Here is a 24,431-nt window from a genome sequence, read left to right on the forward strand (position 1 = left end):
ATAGTACGTGACTACAAGTCTTGTTCCACTTATTTGTATTCAAATGTTATCATTATTTTTTAACTGAGCGAAACGGATACGTCAACTTTTACAGTTATATATATACCAAACAATAAAATATATGTGATGGAGAGATCCGTTTAATATTGCGTATTATTCTCTTGGAATGGTTATCTCTTTTTTTTTTTTTTTTTTCGAATTGGTTACTATTATATCTCCAAGTCGGAATGTTTCATTAAATGCTTAGAAAGTCAATAAGAACTTCTCTTTGTTGTTGTTTATATGACAAGAACGTAATTGTTAGTAACTATGAGTAATGATAGAGAAATCATACGACTTAAGTATGAAGATATTTAAATCATTAATAGGTAGGTAGTTGTGTTAGAGCAAAATTGAATTTTCGTATTCGTAACTATCGTTCATTGATCGGTTGTATTCGAGAAGGGAAATTAAAGGGTCCACTTACATCCAAATTATATTATCTTGACACCAAACAAGAAAACAGAAAAACTGTCCTACAAATATTAAGCACAGATATTGAGAAAATCAATTGTTGGCCCAAAGATAATTCGTTAATTAAATGAAATGAATGTAGTCCATAAAGGTTAAGATCCAATTAATATTGCACAACCTACAACTAATTCCAAGTTAAAGGATAACCAACATGAAGTCATATACATATACATTTCCAATCTTGGTTATAAAGAACAATAGGATGGTCTTTTGAGCGCAACCTCTTCCCCAATAATTGCATAATACGAATTGATGGGTAAAAGTTGAAAATGTAGGAAAATGTGGGGATGATATCAATAAAGACAGTTGAAAAACGCATTGAATGCTAATGAGTCGCCGGCCACGTTTACAAACTGTGTGGTGTTTGCGTGGGCGTGGGATGAGGATCTCTTTCTAGCTTAAAAGTTTATTCTATTAATTTTTTAACTTTGGTCAAATGGTAAAATATTCGTATCATTCTTTTGTTTTTCGAGATACATAAATTTAACTGTCGGTTTAAGTATTTCTACATTAATACTACAACTCTCGAAGACATTACGGTGTACGTCACTGTACTTTATTAAGAAAGAGATGGAAGTTTCCAAATTTAATTTGAAACGGAACGGATATATATTTTTGTATCTTGCTTTCTCTTCTTCTTGTTACTCTCGGCAATCTTTGAGTATGCAATTTTACAAACTATCTGTTTCTTTTTTCTTTTGAATATATTTTTACGCTCCTACCATAGAAATCATTAAAACATTAAACGAGGTATAGCTAGATAGGGAAGAAACAAAAAAAAACCATTGATTTTAAGATATATGGATCAATACATCCCTCTTTACTCAGCATGGCTTGTGAAAGACTAGAATCAAAGTTTATTTTTCTTGAAAAAGACTCGAATCAAAGTTTCTTATATAATTTTAAAAAGGTATTTTGCTGAGTCCATGACTCATGAATGTCCTGTTCATGAGTTGACGAACATACTTGTAATAAAAACGATAACTTAGACAGAGTTGTAGATTTAATAGATCGATTCACAAAACACAAGCTAGAACGACAACTTAGAGAGAGACAGAGAAAATACCGCATTGCATTTGAATATCATGTATTTTTCGTTAGCTTAGGCTCAAATCTATGTATACACAAGCTATTATCTAGATTTGGTCATATTTGGATTATTGGATATCACACATCAAGACTTCTGTTCACACTAAAATTCAAATACAATCTTATCTTCTAATGAGATCAAATTAACTTATGTTCACACGCTAAGAATTTAGTAGTATCCAAACTTAGAAATTTAGTAGGAAAAAATACATTTAAGTGTCATTGTCGTAAACACATATATCTAAACACACAGACACAGTTTGTAACCCGTCATGTGAATCAATATACAAGTTGTTTGATCGTCAAACCCCAAACAGAAAAATCATTTAGAAGAAGAAGAAACCCTCAACTTCAAGAAATAAACAAATAAACAAACCCTTAATCATATACCAATTTTCTACTAATTCAAAATTTCGTCGAAAAATGCATGGTAGGAAATATTTTCTATCATAAGTTTCTTAGTCATTCATGATGATTTTTTTCTTTTCTTTTTAATGATGCTTTCTTGTAGTATAAATGGGAAAAATAAAATAAAAGGAATTGGAGAAAGAGTTGACTCTTAGAAGCATGAGAAAGCTTGAAGTTGAAGATGAAGGGCTTAAATTAAGCTTAGACGAGTTAATTTTAATGCATGATCCGCGTAAAGTGGACGTAACATGCAAGGTACGTACATTTCCCTTTTTCATGTATAATTAAGGTTTGTACCCTTGACACAAAAAAATATGAAATTCTCTTATAGTATAATAAAAGATTAAAAAAAAAGGTTTTGGGAAATGAAAAACTTTACAACACACAACATGGGTGTGTAGTATAATCAACTTGCATTCTAATTCATATGTCTATAGTCATTAATTATCCAGTAGTACCAAAAGCCTCCGAAATAGAACAACTAAGTTTTCGTTTTTTTTTTCTGTTGCCAACAAGTAAAAGAAGAAGAACAACAATAATAGATGAATTGAAAAGGACAGACGTGACGTGCTATCTTTTTATAATTTAAGAGATACGTATTAACGTATACTTGGTCCAAAACAAAGAGATACGTATACAAAAAGTATTCAATGCGACTCAACCGTTGTCATCGATTTTGAACTGAACCGACTCGGAAACAAAATTTGTTTTGGTTTATAAGATTTTAATTTGTTTAAACCGATAAAGCTTATTAGCAAAACCAAACTAAAAAAGACTTTTCCATTAAACATACCAATACAAAGTTTCTCACAATCCATTATTGGTTTGCAACTTGTCATGGGTCCATGATGGCGATCAAACATTCTAAAAATCAAAATAGAAACAAAACTAAATAAACATTCTAAGAAAGAAAAAAAAACAAACAGAAACGCAATGAACTGAATAAAATCAGAGATGTTTATTTGCTTACAAAAAAAAAACAGAGATACTAAAAAGGTTATGTTTAGTGATGATTTTTTTTCCTTCTCCGATTCAAACAATTCATATATATATTTTTGGTTGTTGTTGTGGTTGGTAGCTGTTCAAAAGAAAGAAAAAAAATGAATGCGAAGTATTTATAAATAGTGTCGGTTTTGTTATGTGTGAAAGCCGTTAAAACGTTGTAGCGTGTAATTGGGTAATGCTGTCTTTTTCAGTATCTATCAAGACTTATAAATGATTGTTGTGAGAAATTTTATCAGGAGATATTTAGTCTTTTTCATCAATTGAAAAAACAAAAATTTTCAAACAGGAAAGTGTACATAGAATTCTTTTCCCTAACGAGAAACGTATTTATCAACTATCATTTTCTTTTCTTTATATCCTTTCTATGAAACAGACATTTATAAAGTAAGAAAACTATAATCACTATCAAATCACTAATCATCATAATCTCTTTTGTATCAGTTTCTTCAGATAATCACCATCAGCTTCATTGTTTAGGTCATAAGACTCATTCGCTGTACAAAGTACAAACCTAACCTCAGAGAAGCTAAGGATGAAAACATGAGCAGAATCATTCATAAGAATATATACAGGAAAGAGAAGTACAGAGACAAAACATGTGAAATACCACAAGAACAGAGCAAAGGAACAAAATAGAGATATGTCAAGAATTTACAAACAAACAAAACACATATCTAGTGTTTTTTTTTGGGTTACATTACATGAATCTGAAGAGAGACTCATCTAGTAACTTCTCTTGTGTTTTCTTCATTGTCTGCACCTGAGACCCTCTTATACCTGAGATTTACACACAATACCATCAGTAAGAAGAAGAGATTGCTCGGATTCTTAGTTAAATCTGTACAGAAACAATTGTCTCTGATCCGTTCAGAGTGATAAAGAAAAAAAGTTGAGGGATCCCACCTGAAAGAAGTATTTGGGCTAGGATCGATTCTCTCACGAGGAGCAAACTCATTGTAGAACTGAACAGAGACCATACGGTTATTGGCTGAATTATTTGGTGCAGGTGAATTATCTGAATTCAAACTTGCATTGCTAGTAAAGAACCCTGCGAAAGAGAAAGACAAATTCAGGGTGTTTTTATGAAACAACAAGAGCTTTAGCACAAATTTGACCAAAGATCTCCTTGCTAAAACAAAATGATGATATGTATGTGATTGCTAAAGAACCAACTTTACACAAAGATGAAGAGTTTGTGGGTTCTTTTATAGGCAGAAACATGTAAATGCAATAGCAACTATGTGAAACCAAACAGATATAACAATTTTGGGTTCTCAGCTAAAGAAACAAACTTAATCAAAGAAACTTCAAATGATGTATACCTTGAAAGATTAAGAAGACGAAGAATATAACAGTCACTATCATGGCGAAAATGCTACTGCAGGGAGAGGAGGACTTTGCTGCTTTCAATCTTCTCAGTGTTTTCATCTGTTCAATACGAGCACGTTTCCTCATAGCAAGCTCCGTGATTTCCCTCATCAACTTCTGGTCATTAGCACTCAGCAACGGGCCTTTCGGAGGCCTCGGCGGCTTTGAAGGTTTTCTAGTCTTCTTATACTTAACATTATCAAACTTTATATCCGAAAGATCTAAACTTTGACTGCTTCGTTCTCTCCTCTTTCCATCTCCCATCAAAGGGTCTGCCATATCATCATCATCAGCAGCACTCTTTTCAGACCCATCAAAACTCAAACGCCCACTCCAAACATCATGATTCAAAACGTTCTCTGAATCCCCTTGTGCTGCTGAAACAAGATTCGTAGTGATATCTTGTGTCTCATTGAATCTACCGTTTTCAATGTCTACATCAAGATCTTCTTCTCCTGAAACAATTTGATCCATCCCCCACAAACACAAAACAAAAGCTGATCAAAATCCTTATCTATCCCCTGAAACTCAAATAATCCTATATAGAGGCTTCCTCAACTCCAAAGACTTGCTCTTTTAATTAACTCCTTTCGTCCTCCTAACATATCAAGCAAATGGGATTAGCATAACAAATTCATCCACGAAACTGCAAAGAAGCATGAACAAAATCTGATACCAACAAATGTCTAATATGGTTTAGCTAAAACCCTAACATCACAGAATCACGTAAGCGCTGGAATCCACCAAACAAACCAGTGAAACCGTTAAATCATATTTAGTAAATCCTCTAATTTCTAAGAACAAACCAAACGAGAAAGAAAAAGTTTGAAACTTTTTGGAAACTTGAAGCTTATTATTAAATTTCTCCGTTTCGAAGAACGAATGGAAGACAAATGAACCCATTTGTGAAACCCAGAATCTAAAAAGAGAAACCTTTATCAAAGATTTCAACTTTAAAACGAAGCTAAAGAAGAAAACAGAAAAATTACAAACCCAGAAGAAACTCACGGAATCAAGCATAATAGCTGGGAATGTCGGAAGCCCTTGATGCTGCGAGATACGAGGAAGACAAAAAGGAACAACTTTGAATCCAATTTTGGGAAAGGAAAGAGAGAGAGTGACCAACCCAAAATTAGGGTTCATAAAAGGGGTCAGATTTTTTTGATTTCTTTTTTCTTTTGTATCTCGATTAAATCCGTTTTTTGAAAAAAAAAAAAAAAAAAAGACACAACAAAACACAACACACAAGAATGTCTTTTGGATTGTAATGTCGCCGAACAAATTGAAAATTGAGAAAAACTTCTGAAGACGTGCCAGCTTTGTTCAGCATCTACGGACTTTAGGGGGGTCTTCTTTTTTATATTTTGTTTTCTTTCTTTTTCAATATAGAATAATTTTATAATTAGCAAATCAAAACATAGAAAGAAAAACAAAAAAAATTAGGAAACAAATACACACTTATTATACCAATAAATTGTTTTTTTAGAAAGTAAATAAACCACTAAATATGGATAAGCTTCTTTCATTTTTCTAACCTTGGTTAGTTAGTTAGTTGGTATCAATGATTAACTTCTAGAAGTCATATAATGTTTTATGTTTTTTATTTTTCATTTACCCAAAAGAAGAAATCAAGTGATTTTTATATATCTTTCAAATAAGTGTAAGTCATTCTAAATTTTTGTTTTTATTTTAAATTCTTAATTAAATTTATGGCTTTTTCTTAGAACATATAAAAAGTGTAATTGGTGGTGGAAAACAAATTTTACTACAAAAGCCACTTTAGCTATTATCCAAACAGCAAACACCAAAACAATCTTTTTTTTTATTGTTAATTTTTTTTCTATGAAAATTGTTTTACGGGTTTATATCGTAATTGAAGCAATGAAACTAATCTTGTCACACCATATTAATTTAGTCATCAATCAGAACATAATTTGCCACAAATTTTTCCCTGAACTTTTGTAATCCCCTTTTGTTCTTGAAATTTAATTATTCAAAGGAGACATATATTCATGTACGAGTATACAAAAATAGCCGTTACGGTGCCATTGTCTTATCTTATGACGTACGTTGTCCAAAGGTCAACATCAGGGGTCCTTGTCTGCACTAACATTGACTAAGATACAAACATAAACAAACTAATTTCTTTGTAACCTTTTTTTTTCTTTTTTTTTTAGCAATAGTGATTCTTTGATTTTAAAATATATATCTAATAAAACAAATCTTCTCCCAAAAATGAAAATAAGATTTCGAAGAATAATTTGAAACAATATAATGATATGAACAATACCTAAATAAATTTCACTTAGTTGGTGTAATCTATTTTTCAAAATTGACCTATGGTGTTGTTGAACTTTATTTTATTTTATTGAACAATATAGTTGACTTTAAACTCCAATTCAATCGATAAAAAAAATCCTTGTATATTAAAATAGGAGCTTAAATAATTCTCCAAAATCCAAATTGAAAAGTAAAAAACCGAACAGAGAAATTCAGAAGCTTGACAACCCAGCTTCTGATCACACAATGCAAGGAAAAATAAATAAAAAAGAATCAAAATTCCAAAACAAATGTTTAAAAGGTGAAAGACAGATGAGAGATGCCACCAGATTGTTCAACCCAAGGAACAAAGAAACTGAGTTTACCAGTTTCTTCTTCCCACTTAAACTCAGCTTCCTTGTCGTTCAAGTAACACATCACTGGAGCTACACTCGAATACGCCATGAAACTTCCTTCGCCTTTCAAGTCAACTCTTATAATGTTATCACCAGTGACCTCCATGTTTTGAACAGTTCCGACGCAGTTGAACATGTTGATCAACCCTAGAGGAGCAAATCTAACCCCTGAGCTTCCCAGTTCCGTGACCGGCACGAAACTGAATAGATCAAACGCAGATGGTTCTAGGGTTATCGTGATCGCGTCTGATTTTGAGTTCATGAAAAGGATTTCTTCAGATTGCTGCTTGTACACCAAGTAATCTCCGGTGTAGCTCATTTGAGAAGCTGCAGCTTCTGGGTTTTGATCCCATTCGATGTCCGAGACATGAATCGTTCCCGAAACTGCCGTGTAACATTCTTTGTAGCCCTTGATCACATGGTCCTTTGGGCTCCAACCAGCTCCTTGACAGTTGAATGCTCCGATAACTCCTCCAAACTGCAACAAATCAATATTTTTGGGATTTAATAAAGTTTCTATCTTTAAACAAAGAATTAGATTGTAAACAACTGATTACCTTGTTGAAGTTGAAGATCTTGAGGATTGATTCTTTGTCAAACAAAGGGTTCTTGAAGAGTGAATCCCTAGTGGGAAGAGCATAGTGGACACACCTTGGGATGGTACCATCAGAGAAAACAAGTTTCTTGATAAGATCAAAGTTATGTGAGGCTTTGCCAAGATGGTCACTGAGATAGACAGGCCCACCGCAGATGGCTCGAGATGCAGCGTGGTACTCGGCACAGACATGGTCTGATTGGAACATGTCCCAATCTGGTTGAATCATATGACCCATCCAAAAGCTGTTGTAAGAACAGTGAATCATGTGCACTCCTTGTAGCCAATACACTCCTTGTGGGTCACCATTTGGGTCTTGCCACCAAAAGTCATCACCTGTTCAAAAATCAAAACGTCATTAATGCTTATAAACTTTTAGAGACAAATAGAGTCCAAAACAAAATCTTCATATATATTACCAACTCTGCCGATAGAGATTTGCTTTGTGGCCAGGAAGAAGAACTCATTGCACTGTTGCATACTGGCAATGACTTCAGTTCCATTGAAATTCTTGATCATGGATTCGGTCAGACCACCGTAGTAAGCTTTAGCAAGCTCCACTCTTCCTCCATGTTCTTCTGCTACGGACTCCAAGGTCTAAAACCAAAAAACATACTTGTCAATGTATAGAAGAAACATAGTATGTGTAAGAAACAGAGTAATAATATAAAAAACTTACCTGGAAAACATCAATCTTGGCTCCTGTAACACCAACACTAGCAAGATAAGAGTGCATGGAATCGTAGAATTCATGAGCTTTAGAAGGATGAACAAGACCAATCCCAGCTTCCTCAATCTTGTCGACTGCAAGATCAGTCATTGTACCATCTAGACTAGGTGACATGTCATAAGGAACAACCTTGGCCTTCAACTGCGTCAGGGTTTCAGGCCTAACACCATTCCAAGCACCACACAGAGCATGCCACACATAGATATCATCCAAACTCTTAAACCTTGTCCTCAAATCCCTTGTGAAAGCCTCCATACCTGTGCCTGAAGCATCCTCAGAACCCAAAGACTCTTCATCCTCAACCACATCGAACATTGCATTGAGTTCTTCACTCAAAATCTTGATCTTTTCATCAAGTTCGTGTAGATCTTGTTCAGGAGACTCACGAACCAACTTCCGTCTCAGTATAATCGCCTGAATTCGCTCGGTTGCTTTGTAGATAATCATCTTCGGCTTGAGAGGATTGAAGTGAGATGCATCAGATGTTATAAAGGATCCACCTTTATAGTTTCTGAACTTCTTACACTCCTTGAAGCTGGTAAGCCTCGCAGTCATTTGCTCTCCACCAAGAACAAGATTCTCAGCGTCTTTGTGTAGCTCATCACCATCAAAGTTAATACTTTGCCATCCATCATCAATGATTATGAACTTCGGACACACGCCACCATCTTCAAACTCCTTAACTCCGGTCCAAATGGTTGCAGGATCAACGGTCAAGTAGCAAGCATCCCAAGTGCACCATCCAAACTTATCGACGATTTTGGGAAGCTTCTTCTCTTCGAGAAGCTTGAAAGTGTTCATATGGACACGAAGTGCACTAAAGGCCTCTCTCATGAGGTTATAAGGAGAGTCACAAATGTGAACGTAGGCAATGGAACTGAAAGATGACTCTTTCACTTGAGTAGAGCCACTCTCTGCACAGACCAAGACGTTACCTTTTTCACCAGGGTGAAGGACAGCTCTGAAAGGTCCTTCTATGATTGGTATGATGGCCACATAGGAATCGATCTCAGGAATCTTTAGCATCACCCACTGAGTCTCGGCTTGAATATCCGACCCGGATTTCCCGATCCAAGCCGTCGACCACCACATCTTGAACCGGAACACACTAAGAAACTCTCTGTTCTCGAATCTTCCCAAGGAGTTTGTGAGAAGATCGGAGGGAGTATCATTGGTGAATCCAAGAAAGCCTCCTTTGTGAGCGTTGGCTTGAACTTGGAGGAGGATTGGGACAGGAGCATCAGTGGATATGGAGTGAGATGCAAAAGGTGTGAAAGTTACGTTCTGAGGGACATCAAAGAGGATCGGAGAAGAGTCTTTGGCACGAAGGATCCCTTGGGATAGGTTAAAAGAGTTTGATTGCAATGTTGGCTTAGTTTGTGGAACATCAAGAGGTTTGGTTTCAGTGACATCGGTGATTGATGCAAGAGAATCGTTAAGCGGAGCCATAATAAAACAGAGGAAGCTTGCAAAAAAAAAAAAAAAAAAAACAGAGGAATTGAAAACAGAGGATGGTTGGTGATGAAAATACTATCTTCTGCTCTCTCTATATATATACATAGAAAATGGATAAAGTGGCAATGATATTATACCGGGAGATCCTTCGAGTTTCTAAAACTTTGCTTCGTATATATCATTTTATCTAATCACATTAAATACACCAAATCTTCTTTGTTTAGTTATGAGATTTTTTACTTGCACAAGGAAATGAGTTTTATGTAATAAGATACGGAGAAATATATGATTGCCGTAGTTAGGGAAACTGATGTATATACGATATATAATCGAAGGATCTCCCGTAAATATATACTTTACATTAAAAAATTTGGACGACCAAAAAGATAGAAAAAATAAGAAGAAGTTAGGGTTTGTTCTTGCAAGTTCAAGAAACTGCTAAAGAAAAGGAAATCAAAAGAAAAGCTAGAAGAAACTAAAAATATACTTTAAATCATCAAATAAAGGTTGACAAAAAAAAAAAAAAAATCATCAAATAAAGGTTAATTATCAAATAAAGCTTAAAGTGTCATATTATTCACACCACACGTCGCTTCTTAATGTCTGCGTGCATGCAAGCTACTTGGCAACTCTGATGCTACAAAGAGACAAATAATCGTTATTATAGGAAGTATATATTTTATCTTCTATTAACAAAATGAAAAATATCCAATTAAGTAATAACTAAATGTCTATTGAATAACTGGATTTCGATATCCAAAGAGAAGTTTTTTATATTTGCGGATATCTACTTATTATTGTGCATTATGTATCCCATTTTGGAAACTTCAGATATTGTATTTAGCTTAAACAAAACAAGAAAACGATATCGTACTAATTAACGGGATGATTGTCGGATAAGACAGAACATTATAGAGTAATTTTTGTTAGGACGATACTTGGGTTTCTATTATTTAAAACCAATCAAATAATACTAAATCATAGTATTAAATAAAATAAATATTAATAAATATTTTTAAAAATCATTAACTAAAAACTGAAATATATTAATTTAAATAATCCAAGCCGACACATAATCTCATTTAATAATAAAATCGAAACTTCAATTCTCTTTTATAAACTCAAACTAATATATAATTCGTTCAATTATAAAATCTAAATCATAATTAAATTTGTCAACCCAAACTAACATGTAATAATCTATTTTAATTGTAAAATCTAAACTCTAATTATCATTTGTCAATCCAAACCGACATATAATTTTGTTTAGATAAAATCTAAAACCGACATATAATTTTGTTTAGATAAAATCTAAACCCTAACCAATAAGCCTTTCTCCTTTAATTTATAAACTATGTTGCATAGAAACTTTTTTTTAAGATCCGTTTCCTATTTCTGAAACGTTTCAGAAATAGAAACTCGTGGAGACATAGAAACAAGTCATATAAACACAATTCCTATAAATCTTTGTTTGGAAACTCTATTTCTGTTTTGAAACAAGATGGAAATTTTTTTTTAGTTTAGAAACTTAATAGATAAATGATTTGGAAATATATATTCATGCTATATATAAACATATAATATTATTAGTTTTTTAATTTAACTATTTCATATTTATGTTTTGAATTTGTGTTATTTCAAATATTTCTTTTGATATAGGCCCTGATTGGTAACGGCTGTTACTTTTGGCTGTAGAGACTTTGACTTTAAAATTTTAGCTGTAGAGAATTTGGCTGTAGATGCTTTGACTGTAAAAACTTTAAAAACTTTAACTGTTAAAATCTGATTGTTTACCAAGAACTTTTAAAGCTGTAGCTATTTTTATTATTATCATTAGATATTAATAATATAATTATAATAAATATAAATTATGTCAGAATTTAATCTATATAGCAATTTAATAAAAAAATTAATTAATGATACATTATAATTAATTAATGATCCATTAAACATGCATTGCTTTTAATGTTACATGAATTTCATAAATCTTTTACACCATTATTAATGATAATGATGAAAAAAATAAAAATTATTATTGAAATGGATCTTAAAAGAAAGAGAAAAAAATGAGAATAATTAATTTGTAAAAATATAATATGTAAAATATATATATATTTTTGGAAAGCTTTTAAATATAATGGGGGAGAAAAAAAGAATGTTTTTAAAATTATTCAGTTTTACAGCATGATTTTGACGCTTTAAAATTTTTGAGAAAACAATAAAAGAAGACAATCTAATGAAAAAACCGCTCTCCGTCTCTCCCTTTGGCGATCGTTCATACACTTCTCCAGAAAAACTTTTTTTTCTTTCGGCCATTGTTTCCGGCCGGCGCTGGCTTCTCCGGCGTTAGTCGGTCCTCTCTTTTCATTGTAGTTTTTTATTTTCCCTTCCTACTTTGGTTTTAGATTTAAAATGTTTTATCATCTTCGATTTCTCTTCACCGTTACGGTGATGGTTGCTATTCTCTACGCCGGTGATAGGGGTTCTATGGGACATCTCTCCCTTTTTCCGGCAGTTATCCCCACACCGAAGTCCATGATTCGATGTGATGTATTATCTTTGTTCTCCGCTGAGGCCAATCGTTTCTTCTTAATGGATTTGCTCTGGAAGAGACACCCATGGAAACCACCATGGAAACCACCATGGAGAAAGAGACAATCTGGGGATGAAAATGTAGCGATGATGAATAAGACGAATTTGATTTTGATATCACGAAGGAGACAAGTTTCAGAACCAAGTCTAACAACATTCAGTCTCAGTTTATTAATCAAGGTTATGCCAAGTGCATTTTGGAGTTTCATCAAAAAGATGATAGCCATTTACAAGTGTGTGAGAGGGGGAATTAACAGATGTTATCTGTTTGCCTGTAAGGCTTCCGACTGGAAAGCAGGGTTAATCCACTCTTTCATCGAAATTGTGTTCAATTTCCTTTATTTGTGATAATTGGTTGTATGTGATTTGCTTTTGTGCTTTGTAAACTCTTTCTGATATCTATGATAATTTGGTGTTAAAAAAAAAAAAAATTTTTTTTGAGAAAACGTGAAAGGAAAAAATAAAAGTGACTTTCAAAACTTTTAAAAAATAAAAGTAATAAAAGTCTGATTGGCAAAAATATGACTGTCAATGCTTTAAATAATTTTAAAGTCTTTTATCAATCAGGGCCATAGTTTATATGTTTGGTGTTTTATTATATATATATATATATATATATTCCAAAATGTTTTTATTTGTTAATTTTAGAAAAAATTGTTTCCGTTTCCAAAACATTTCGCTTCCGCGTATCCGTTTCCGTTTCCATGCAACCTACCTGCCAAACCTATACCATAATTTTTCTTATAAACCCAAACTCACATATTATATCATTTAATTGTAAAATATAAATTCTATTTATAAATCTAAAACGACATATAACCTTGTAAATTAAAACTAATAATACATTATTAATTTTTTTTTTAAAAATAAAAAAATATTAAATTTTTAATTTTTTACTATTTATTAGGTGGGAAAATTTGATTGGTTGACAAAAGAAGAGGTGAACAAATGAGTTCACCCCTAAAAAAGGCTATGGGTGATTGTCAGCAGTAGTTAGATATACGATTACCAATTTTTTGTGACAAAAAAAAAGTTACCAATGTTTTCAGTCATATTTTTCAGTTAAAGAAAGTATAGGAAATCTACTAGAATTCTAATAGTTTTTTCTCCAAAACAATTGTGAAGGTTCTTGTAAATTGTTAGACTGAATTATTTGAGAAATTTTTTTAAAATCATCATTAAATAATTGGTGATTTCATGTTAACTCCAAAATCTTCTAAGATACTATTGAATACACCCCTAAGACTTTCAAATTTAATTTTTAAATCTCAGCTAAAAAAACAGCTTCTTTAAGCTTGCAATTTGGGCAACTCTACCTTTAAAATAACTAACGTGCTCTATATGCATCCAACCTATCCGTATAGAAATATGAAATAATTTCCAAGATCCTGAAGATTTATCAATTCTCAAACATGGCAGCAGTCAGCAGAAATGTCATCAAGTTGGCTAGAACTAACTAACCTTGATCTTTTCTGATTCTCTAACGCTGGTCTCATTACTTCAAGAAGACGTTTGCATAATGACCTCTATGATATTCTTCAGGATATATCCATGATCTTCCGATTTTATTTTACTTCTTTCATCTTTTTATATTTTCCGTCTTGCCGGATTTTTATGCAAAGAAGACTTGTTTCCCCTTGAACACATCATATTTCGATTTCTAATTAATTAAAGTATTGGTTCACCAAAGAAAAGAAAAACTAAAAGTATTACTAGTTAATTGATTACCAAAAGCCTCAACAAAAAAGAATTTGAAGTTATTTTTTTCTCTCGAGAATTTGAAGTTATTATGTTAGTGAATTTGTAGATTTCATAATGGACATGATTACTCTTTGAAGGTTTCAAAATATCAATTTTTGTCGAAATGCAAAAAATTATACTTTTGGTGAAAAACACGAAATCATGGTTTTTGCAGAATATGTGGTTATGATTGATAAGATATACAATGATATAATAGTGTTTTCTATTGCAACTATGCAATAAACTTACCAATAAAAAAATCTATATAATGTTCTACAAAACACAAAAATGATTTGCATTTTTTTCGTTTTTTGCATTTTCGCCTAAAAGATATGAAAGAAAATTCATTATACAAACAAGTGTATAAAGTTGTCTATTACATTCCACATTTCCGCATAATATATCCAACTAACATAATTATTTTATTATGTGATTTTTCATTATTCAATATATGTAATTATGTGTTTATGCAATGTTAATAATTAGAGCTACAAAATTATATTTTTTTGACAAAAAAAAAAGAGGAATCACGTTATTGGCGAAAAAACGAGGAATCACGGTAAAAAAACGTAGAATCACATTTTGGCCAATATTGGGCATAATTTTATCATCTTTATTATTATATTAAGGTATTCGATAAATTCGACAAATTAAGATGAAAGAAAAATTGATGAGCACCAATAAAAGAAAAAGTGATGATGATCACTTAAAACAAAAAGATGAGGCAAAGCCTTGTAAAGATATAGAGCATGTGCATCGGTGTATTCTTCAACCGTCCCCCAATTTTTTTTTTTTAAAAAAATTAAAAAAAAACCAAAAACCCAAAAAACGATTCTTAAAACGCGACGTTTTTCTATCGTCGACTTAGAGACGTGGAAGCTTGTGATTGGCGTTGGTCTATTGGTAGGGTTAACAATCGACGAAGGATGGAGAGATTTATTTTTGAGTTCTCTCTCGTTTCTCGACGGCGACGGAATTCCCTGTGGATGTCTTCCTCTGTTCCACCGATTTCACCGATTTCAAGCCTATCTCCACCTTCTGTGTTTCCCGTAGCTTGTCCGGCGTCTTTAGACGGGACGAAATCTCGAGAGGGCTTTTCGAATTCTCCCTTCCATCTCGACGGCGACGGCTTGTCCAGAGGGCTTTCCACCGATTTCACGGGACGAAATCTCGAGAGGGCTTTTCCACCGATTTCACGCCTATCTCCAAATTCTCTGTCCTCCGTAGCTTGTCCGGCGTCTTTGGGTAGGGTTAAGACCGGACGAAATCTCGAGAGCAAGTTTTCAAATCCTCCTTTCCATCTCGACGGTGACGAAGGACCACCAATTGCAAGACGATCTCCAAATTCTGTGTCTCCCGAAGCTTCTCCGGCGGTTCAATTGTGCGAAATTTAAGGTATGTTTTCTTCCTCCAATTTGAGATATATATGATTTGCTTCAGGGTTAGTCTTTGTGTATAGCTTGTTCATAGCTTTTTGTGTAGGATTATCGATTTAGCTAAAGTTTGGTTAATTGGTAGCTAAAGTTTGGTTAATTGCCAAAGTTTGGTTAATTGGTAGTCTTTGTGTATAGCTTCTTCTAACTAGTAACTGGTAGCTAAAGTTTGGTTAATTGGTAGTCTTTGTGTATAGCTTGGTCTAACTAGTAATTGCTAAAGCAATTGTTAATTGGTATGCTTGATTCTTGATTATGATTTCTTGTTGGGTGACATTTTTGTGTGGTATGTTCATTGTGCATGCGTATTTGTTCATTGTTCATGCGTATTTTTGTGTGGTTTGTTCATTTTTCATGCATATTTGTTCATTGTTCATTAGCATTTTTGTGTGGTTTGTTCATTGTTCATGCGTATTTGTTCATTGTTCATTAGCATTTTTGTGTGGTTTGTTCATTGTTCATGCGTATTGTTCATGTACTATGTACTTGTAAGTAAAGACACCAACCGTGTAGATAGTAATACCAACTTCATATCCGTTTTTGCCATCTTTAAATTGAATGAGCCATTAACGAGTACTTCATAGCTGTTTTTGAATTGTACTTGTCATAAATTGTGATTAGACTGTGGTTGTTAGCTCATTATGTGTTGTAACTTATTGCAAGTTACCTTTTTACTTATTAAACCCCAACCAACTTCTCACTATTTCCATTATAAATCTCTCTCATTCTCTAATTATTTTCTATACTCATTCTCTTAGCTAATCCCTTCTTTTCTATACTCATTCTCTTAGCTAATCCCTTCTATTCCATACTCATTCTCTTAGCTAATCCCTTCTACTATATACTCATTCTCTAAGTATTTTCATATGGATTCTACGAATCCATATTATCAGTCTTCTTCTTACTTAAACTTGCTTAACAGTCAAGAATCCGTTGGTAGAGATGAAAACTTTCGTTTTGAAAGTTATCAACCTTCTGGACAGAACAGCTCACAAATGCCTGCTTTCAGCTCCCAACCTTCTGAGGCGCCACCTCTTTCTCAAGATACACGAGTGGAGCGCAAGGAGAGAAAGACATGGGCACCTGCTGATGATGAAGTACTGATCTCTGCATGGCTCAACACTTCAAAGGATCCCATTGTGTCTAATCAACAAAAGGGAGGAAGCTTCTGGACGAGGATTAGCCAGTACTATGCTGACACTCCTCATGCTAGAAATAGTGGGGAACAGATGCTGGTGACACATTGCAAGCAGCGTTGGCACAAGATAAATGACCAAACTAACAAGTTTTGTGCGGCAATGGCTACTGCAGAGAGACTGAACAGTTCTGGGCATTCGGAAATTGATATCCTAAAGAATGCACATGAAATCTACTTCGCTGAGCATAACAAGAGGTTCAACCTTGAACTTTGTTGGTGTTTGTTAAAGAATGAGCAGAAATGGCTAAGCCTTAATGCTATTAACACGCCTCCATCTCAGCCTGCAACAAAGAGAAAACCAGCTGCCGAAGGTTCACAATCATCAAGCTGCAATGTTGAGAACTGTGAGGATAGGCCAGAAGGGGTCAAAGCTGCAAAGGTGAAAAGAAACAATTCTCAGTCCACAAACACGAAGAGTCTTGCTGAGTATAAGAGCATGTGGGATGTCAAGAAAGAGGAATTGGCTGAGAAGGAGAAACTACAAAAGCTGGCCATCCTAGACACTCTCTTAGCCAAAAAAGAACCCTTGAATGCGAGTGAAGAAATTATTATGAACAAGATAGTGTCTCAGTATTTATGAGAAACTAGATATGTGTTTGTTGTTTGTACTTCTTGCTTAAGTTTCTATGCATTTGTATGTCCTGTTTGATTTGTATTTCGTGTTTTAGTTACTTGGCTTTTGTATTATATGTTTTAAAGTGATGTTTGCACAAGTTTACTTGACTTTTGTATGATATAAGTTTATGCGTAATAACTTGGTTTGTATGATATAAGTTTATGCGTAATAACATGGCTTTTGTATGATATAAGTTTATGCGTAAGTAGTAATGAAAGTATTAACCAAAGTATTAAGTCAATTAATTACATTGCTTGTTTCTTTTATCTTCAGGGTTCTTGAGAAATGGGCCAAGACTATAGCTACTCTCAGCCTGAATCATCATATGAGTATGGTAGGTACTCAGAGGATACCACGGATCGAGAAATAGAGGCTTTGATTCTACAGGATCAAGCAGAGAGTGCGTTGAGGTTCACGGTTGAGTCGAGTCAATACCCACCTCAACCCGAGGTGGAGCATGGATTCCCCAAAGTTTGTTACTGTGGAGCTCATCCTATTTTGTCCAACAGCTACAACAGAAGGTATGATATATAATAAGTGATTTCATATATGAGTTTACTTGGCTTTTGTATGATCCAAGTTTATGCGTAATAACTTGGTTTGTTCATTGTTCACGCGTATTCTGGTTGACATTTTGTAGGTTCTTCACATGCCCAAATGTTGATGATGGAGAGATGCATATTCACAAGTGGTGGGATGTCGCTGTAATGGAGGAGATGAGAGATGCGGATAGAAGATATGAAGTGATGTCGCAGAAGGTAGATTATTTAACATTATTCAATGACTATGAATCAGATATCAATCATGTTAGGGATCAGAGTTATGCCACAGAACAGAAGCTGGTAATGTTGGAAAATGCTTTCTCTGAGCTACGTAAAGAGAATAGGTTTAGAAATGTAACTGATGTCCTGGTTGTTGGTGTAATGGCTATTGTTTTATGTCTGTTTGGTATATTGTTCATGTAATAACTCGGATGTGTAAGAGTTGTATAACTCACAGATGTGTAAGAGTTGTATAACTCACGGACATGTAATAACTCACGGATTACATGAGGATATTTATCGAGCGAAACCGGGAAGAAGGCCACAATAATCTTTGGAATGATTATTTCAGTGACACTCCAACATTTCCAGAATAATTATTCCGGCGTCGGTTTCGCATGCACAAGCCATTGTTCATGCGTATTGTGGAACGTCTCTCTACCGAAATCGAATATTTCCGCCAAACCCAAGATGCTACCGGACGGGCTAGTCTATCACCTATACAAAAATATACTGCAGCAATTCGTCAATTGGCATATGGTACTTCGTCTGACAGTGTTGACGAGTATGTAGGAATTGGTGCTTCAACAGCTCGAAAATGTTTACACAAGTTTACCGCCGGCATCATCCAAGTGTTTGGAGATGAATACCTAAGACATCCAACGCCGGAGGACCTAGAAAGACTACTCTATCAGAATGAACAGCGTGGATTTTCCGGGATGATTGGGAGCTTTGACTGTATGCATTGGGAGTGGAAGAATTGTCCCACTGCTTGGAAAGGCATGTATTCACGGTCAACTGGAAAACCTACAATCGTGTTGGAAGCGGTAGCTTCGTATGACCTCTAGATATGGCATGCCTTTTTTGGAGCTCCAGGTACTATGAACGATCTTAATATTCTTGATCGATCTAATGTTTTTGATGACATAATAACCGGTCAAGCTCCGGAAATCAACTACGTTGTCAACGGAAGGGAGTACAATTTGGCGTACTATCTCATCCAAATTGGGCCACTTTTATTCAATCTATCTGACTTCCACAAGGTATGAAAAAATCTCTTTTTTCTAAAAAACAAGAAGAACATGTGGAAAGATGTTGAGCGTGCATTTGGAGTCTTGCAAGCTAGATTTGCCGTTATTAAAAATCTATCTCATTTATAGGTTAAATACAAAATGGCAAATGTTATAAGATCATGCATAATACTCCATAATATGATTGTCGAAGATGAACGCTATGCATACAGTTACCAAAACATTGTTTCTGAATTTCAACAAGGAGAACATGTGGATCAAACATATACCGTTGGTGCCGCCGGTGTGGGTTCTAATATCAGCACTACGATTACTCGTCAAACAAGACTTCGGGATAAACAAGCCCATGACCAACTAAAACAGGATTTGATTGAGCATATTTGGACTAAATTTGGACATCTTCAAGATAATGAAGATTAATTTTAAAATTTCTATGACTTGAATAAAATGTTTGTTTTCCTTTTTATGTTTTATGTTTTATGTTTTATGTTTTCTGTATTAGTTTTTTTAAGTTAAATAAAATTTCTAAATTTTGAAAATATTATTAATTTAATCGGAGGACCAAATACAAGTATACACCAATGCTCATACCAAAAAATAAGAAACTCTCAAAATAATATTATTATACTTGGGGGACCAAAACCAAGTATACACCAATGCCATGCTCTGAGAAGCATTGAATGCTCATTATATAAAGAAATCAGAGACGATGTCTCCCAACAAATAAAAGTGACGAGGAAGCATAGTCTGATAGATTGGAAGCTGCTTACACATCCATATATCAAAGACATTGGTCGAGAAAGCAGACTCCAAAAAAAAAAATAGTAGATGCTTGCCCGTCAAGGAAGAGCAAACTCGCTCATATATATTGTAGTTTCTAATCCATCGAGGGAGAAAACTCCATTAAACTGAAAGGTGAGGAAGCATACTCTAGACAAAATAAAAGCTGGCTTACCCATCGAGGAAGTCGACTTCAAACTGAAGCAAGAAGGAAAAACCTCCGTAAATGAAGTGGTCACAATGCCCACTACTAAACAAATAACTGGCAAAGCCATAACGTGCAACGCCATAGTCAAAACGTTTCAAATAAGAGGGACACCTCATAAAAAAAGTGCCAGAAATTGGTCACTACTTTTATAGAGGGACAACCCTTATTATAAAAAGCCAAGAAATTTGAAGCTCCAATATGAAAAATACCATTAACGGTTGCTTCAAAGATACTGGGGGCAAGACATGTAATGAGCACCAACAAGGGTTCCAACAAAAAATAAAACAAAATGCAACATCATATTATTTTGTGTTGGAGTTCTTCTCCGCTAACGGCTACATGTCGTCTTTGGCTACAGAAAAGAATTCTACTGAAAGATTGGAAACAATGATTTAGAGCGTCAATAGAGCGCATACGCGAAGTTATTAAGTATTGAATAAATAAGTCTGCGAGAGATATTCTCATATTAAGAGGTTTAAGTTGCTATTGAATCGAGGCAAAACATCTTTTTAAAGATGAAAACTATCAATCATGTCGCAAACATGTAAGTAAGGTATATACCAAAGCTGTTACAAAGCAGATTGTTGTATGGAAACAAGTGACGACCACACAAAGATGTACAGTAGTTTCGATTCGAGAAAATACGACAACCGAAGATGGAATGTATGAGTGTCTAAAATATATCATTCTCATTAAAAAGAGAAGGTTAACGGCTTTAATTTTAAATATATGGGTATAGACAAGGTGAGAAGTCATCAACGGGTTAGCTATGGTACATGTATTCTACACAAAGCTAAGAGACAAATAATGGGAAAACACAAATAGAAGTGGAGGCCTGAGAGTGAGCTGTCTATCGGTAACTCCAGAAGATCCATGTAATGTGGTTGAATGGATTCGAAACTAAACATCTAAATCCGAGGCAAAAACTGTGTAAGGCGGAGCTGGGCAATTCAACAAAGTTCGGTAATGAAAAAGCGGGAGCTGAGCTAATTAAAAGAATTGGGTCAATGAAGAGATCAATACATCAAACAGCCACATACCATATTCATTGGGTATATGGTGAACAACTAAAGCCCATGTGTCAGTGACACTCAAAGAGGTGAATTTTGGAAAATTCCATCAGCATTGGAAAGTAATTGAAGCGACATCAAACAAACAAGCACAAATAGAAAAATGGTTTGTGAAGGTATTCAAGGTTTATAGTAAAATTATATATCTAATCTACTCTCTAAATTCTTACTAAGAAAATAGAGAGTGGAGACAAACTGTTGGACATAATTGTATCATCTTTATTATTATATTAAGGTATTCGATAAATTCGACAAATTAAGACAGAAAAATTAATATTTTAGAAGACATTGGATATAATCGACATACACATACTCAAGGAAATAAAGTCAACACTAGTCTTGAGTGTATCTAAGACACAAAAAGTCTCACCTTATCAAGAAAGGAATCAAATATTTAACTCCTAATTCCAATAGGATTAGAGGGTGATTTTCCCTATAAAAGAAGAGCTAAATCGACATAAAACGGGAGATGGACCTAACCGAAACACGATTCAACACTAAAACAAGGCTAGAGTCTATAGCTTCATAGTGTATTTGATCTTGTATTTCTACTATCAATAATTTTCATAATAAAAAGACTATATTCGACTATTTCCTTTCGTCGCCGTAGTCTCTAGTCGAACGGTTTATTTTTGTCCAAACAGCCAAAAACCAAAAATTATATTTTGGCAAAAAAACGAAGAATCACCATATTATATTTTTAGCTAGAAATCACTTTTTTTTAAGACCAACACAAAATCGCATTTTTGGAGAGAAATTACATCAAATAAATAAAATATTAATACAATAATAATATAACCAATATTCTTTTAAGTAATTATGTAATCTAATCATACCTAAATCGTTTTGTCATTCAAAAAAATAGGGTTGCAGATTGTAATCTATTCAATTGCAGGACGGGGTAATACAATTATGACCCTGGTACACTATTGTTCTGCTTTGGCCACAGTGCCGTGCTTAAGGTGTTGTGGAAAGGGCATTTGCCCTAAGCCACCAATTTTTAAAAATTTATTAAGCCACATTATTTTTCTATCTAGGCTTATATATATATATATATATATATATATATATATATATATATATATATATATATATATATCTAAGTTGATAACATAAATATATTTGTAAAGTGGTGTTTTGTTTGAGAAATCCATTACATTATGTCATTACAAGAAAGTCAATATTTTTTATGTATAAGAAAATTTCTGCAAATAAAATATTGGGCAATTGACAAAAATAGCACACATTTTAGTTTTTTTTCCAAAGCTAACACACACATTTAAATATTCCAAATTTAGCACAAATTTGTATATCATTAAAAATAAAATATTAATAAATTAAAACAATAATCTCTCTCACATCTGAAACAAAATCGTGACATTGTAACCACTGAGTTCTCTTTCACTCCTCCCTCTTCGTCGATTCCAAAACCAAATGCAAACGGTGTACCACCGACGAACCCAATCAGATCTGAATCGGAGGTGAGTCATCGTCGATCGGTGTATCATCGTCGGTCAATCAACGGTGGTATCACGTTCACATATCAGATTCACTATTCTTCTTCTTCCCCAATCATCTTCTTCGTCTTCATGTCACTGTTCATCATCTGGTCTTCCTAGTATAAGCTTTATATCAATTTTCACTTGTTATTCTTCTTTTATTGTAGAAATTGTAAGCATTGTAACTTTTTTTATGTATGTGATTTTGACTTTTCCAAATCCCTAAAAACCTAAATCACCATATTGTTTGTTGCTTGTATATTGATGTGTTTCTTAGTCACATTTGAAAATTTTAAAAGCATTGTTGCAAATTCAGAAAGATTTTCCTGAAACATATTCCATGTTTTCATTTTTTACTGTAGGAAATAGGGATTGATCATTGCTTGTTGGAGTTTATCTTATACTTCTCTCAATTGGGGAGATAAGAGTATGTAATTCAAAATTTGCTTCAGTTAGCTTTTGATTACAAGGTAGTAACAGTATTGTTGTAGCTGTGGAATTGTTCTCATAATTAGTGCATCTAATGCAATACATGATGTGTTTGGCTCTTATTATTGTGGTAACATTGGTAGTTCATGTGGTAATTAACTTTGTAGAGACACAAATATGGTCAGAAAGAATTGGAGCTGTAATAACACTCAGAATCAAAGACGAACAGTGCTCATACAAGATTGAAGGCTTCAGTTGCCATATGAGATTGAAGTATATACAGTTTGAGTCTTTGTATTCACATGGTCTTTGTTTTAGCATTAGGATTTTGGTTATGAAACATAGTTTGAATGATTTTCACCACAAAACTTGTTTTAAAACATATTCAGGAAAGTTTTGTATTAATTATCTCGATATTTTGGTAGATAGCTGTGTTTTCACCGGTAAACATATAAGCAGGATTTGAATGTAACATTCAGGAAGGATTCTCATATATTTATGAATGATTTCTTGAATTTCAGGAAGACCGTCATGAAAATAAAAAAAGTATTAGGAAGGAGTCATTGACGTTTAGGAAGAACTCCTTGAAATTTAGGAAGAATTCATTGACGTTTAGGAAGATCTTCCTAAAACATCATGTTGGATATTTCTATTTGCTACCTTTATTGTAAAACACCAATATGTGGACATAATCAAATCATTATAAATCATTAATAAAGTAATATGTGATACAATACAACAAAACAGATATAAAGAGATTTAAAAACACATTTTAAAAAAAATTAGGAAGGATTCTCATATATTTATGAATGATTACTTGAATTTCAAGAAGACCGTCATGAAAATAAAAAAAAAAAGCATTAGGAAGGAGTCATTGACGTTTAGGAAGAACTCCTTGAAATTTAGGAAGAATTCATTGACGTTTAGGAAGATCTTCCTAAAACATCATGTTGGATATTTCTATTTGCTACCTTTATTGTAAAACACCAATATGTGGACATAATCAAATCATTATAAATCATTAATAAAGTAATATGTGATACAATACAACAAAACACATATAAAGAGATTTAAAAACACATTTTAAAAAAAAAATAGGAAGGATTCCATAGCTTTTAGGAAGGTGTTCTTAAATTTTAGGAAGACCTTCCATAATGACGAACTCAAACTTCCACTCAAGTGCCCATTTTCCCATCTTCATCATCAACTCTCTGCTTTGTTCTTGAAATATTTGTC

The 24,431-nt window shown here is 33.6% G+C and overlaps 5 protein-coding genes across 5 annotated transcripts; 3 read left to right on the plus strand and 2 right to left on the minus strand.

Moving 5' to 3' along the window:
* Positions 1-3,556: 3,556 nt before the first annotated feature.
* Positions 3,557-5,755, minus strand: LOC104713535 (uncharacterized). Its single transcript, XM_010430684.3, has 4 exons — positions 5,392-5,755; positions 4,338-4,981; positions 3,919-4,063; positions 3,557-3,792 (listed from the first exon to the last, which is right to left on the minus strand). Exons 2-4 carry the CDS (start codon positions 4,855-4,857, stop codon positions 3,735-3,737), a joined length of 723 nt encoding a protein of 240 aa, XP_010428986.2. The 5' UTR covers positions 4,858-4,981; positions 5,392-5,755; the 3' UTR covers positions 3,557-3,734.
* Positions 5,756-6,786: 1,031 nt separating this feature from the next.
* LOC147948073 (putative galactinol--sucrose galactosyltransferase 4) lies at positions 6,787-10,386 on the minus strand. Its single transcript, XM_087479353.1, has 4 exons — positions 8,333-10,386; positions 8,073-8,250; positions 7,616-7,989; positions 6,787-7,536 (listed from the first exon to the last, which is right to left on the minus strand). The coding sequence occupies exons 1-4, from the start codon at positions 9,830-9,832 to the stop codon at positions 6,958-6,960; spliced, it is 2,631 nt and encodes an 876-aa protein (XP_087335479.1). The 5' UTR covers positions 9,833-10,386; the 3' UTR covers positions 6,787-6,957.
* A 5,894-nt stretch (positions 10,387-16,280) lies between these two features.
* Positions 16,281-17,381, plus strand: LOC109126269 (glutathione S-transferase T3-like). The gene has a single exon (XM_019229538.2). The coding sequence runs from the start codon at positions 16,470-16,472 to the stop codon at positions 17,379-17,381; it is 912 nt and encodes a 303-aa protein (XP_019085083.2). The 5' UTR covers positions 16,281-16,469.
* A 309-nt stretch (positions 17,382-17,690) lies between these two features.
* LOC147948074 (uncharacterized) lies at positions 17,691-19,221 on the plus strand. Its single transcript, XM_087476677.1, has 2 exons — positions 17,691-17,938; positions 18,058-19,221. Exons 1-2 carry the CDS (start codon positions 17,703-17,705, stop codon positions 18,380-18,382), a joined length of 561 nt encoding a protein of 186 aa, XP_087332803.1. The 5' UTR covers positions 17,691-17,702; the 3' UTR covers positions 18,383-19,221.
* Positions 18,595-19,026, plus strand: LOC109126270 (uncharacterized). Its single transcript, XM_019229540.2, has one exon. The coding sequence runs from the start codon at positions 18,595-18,597 to the stop codon at positions 19,024-19,026; it is 432 nt and encodes a 143-aa protein (XP_019085085.2).
* Positions 19,222-24,431: the final 5,210 nt, after the last annotated feature.

The sequence above is a fragment of the Camelina sativa genome, chromosome 2, assembly GCF_030686135.1.
Source record: "Camelina sativa cultivar CO46 ecotype springtype chromosome 2, ASM3068613v1".
In the NCBI taxonomy this organism is placed as follows: Eukaryota; Viridiplantae; Streptophyta; class Magnoliopsida; order Brassicales; family Brassicaceae; genus Camelina; species Camelina sativa.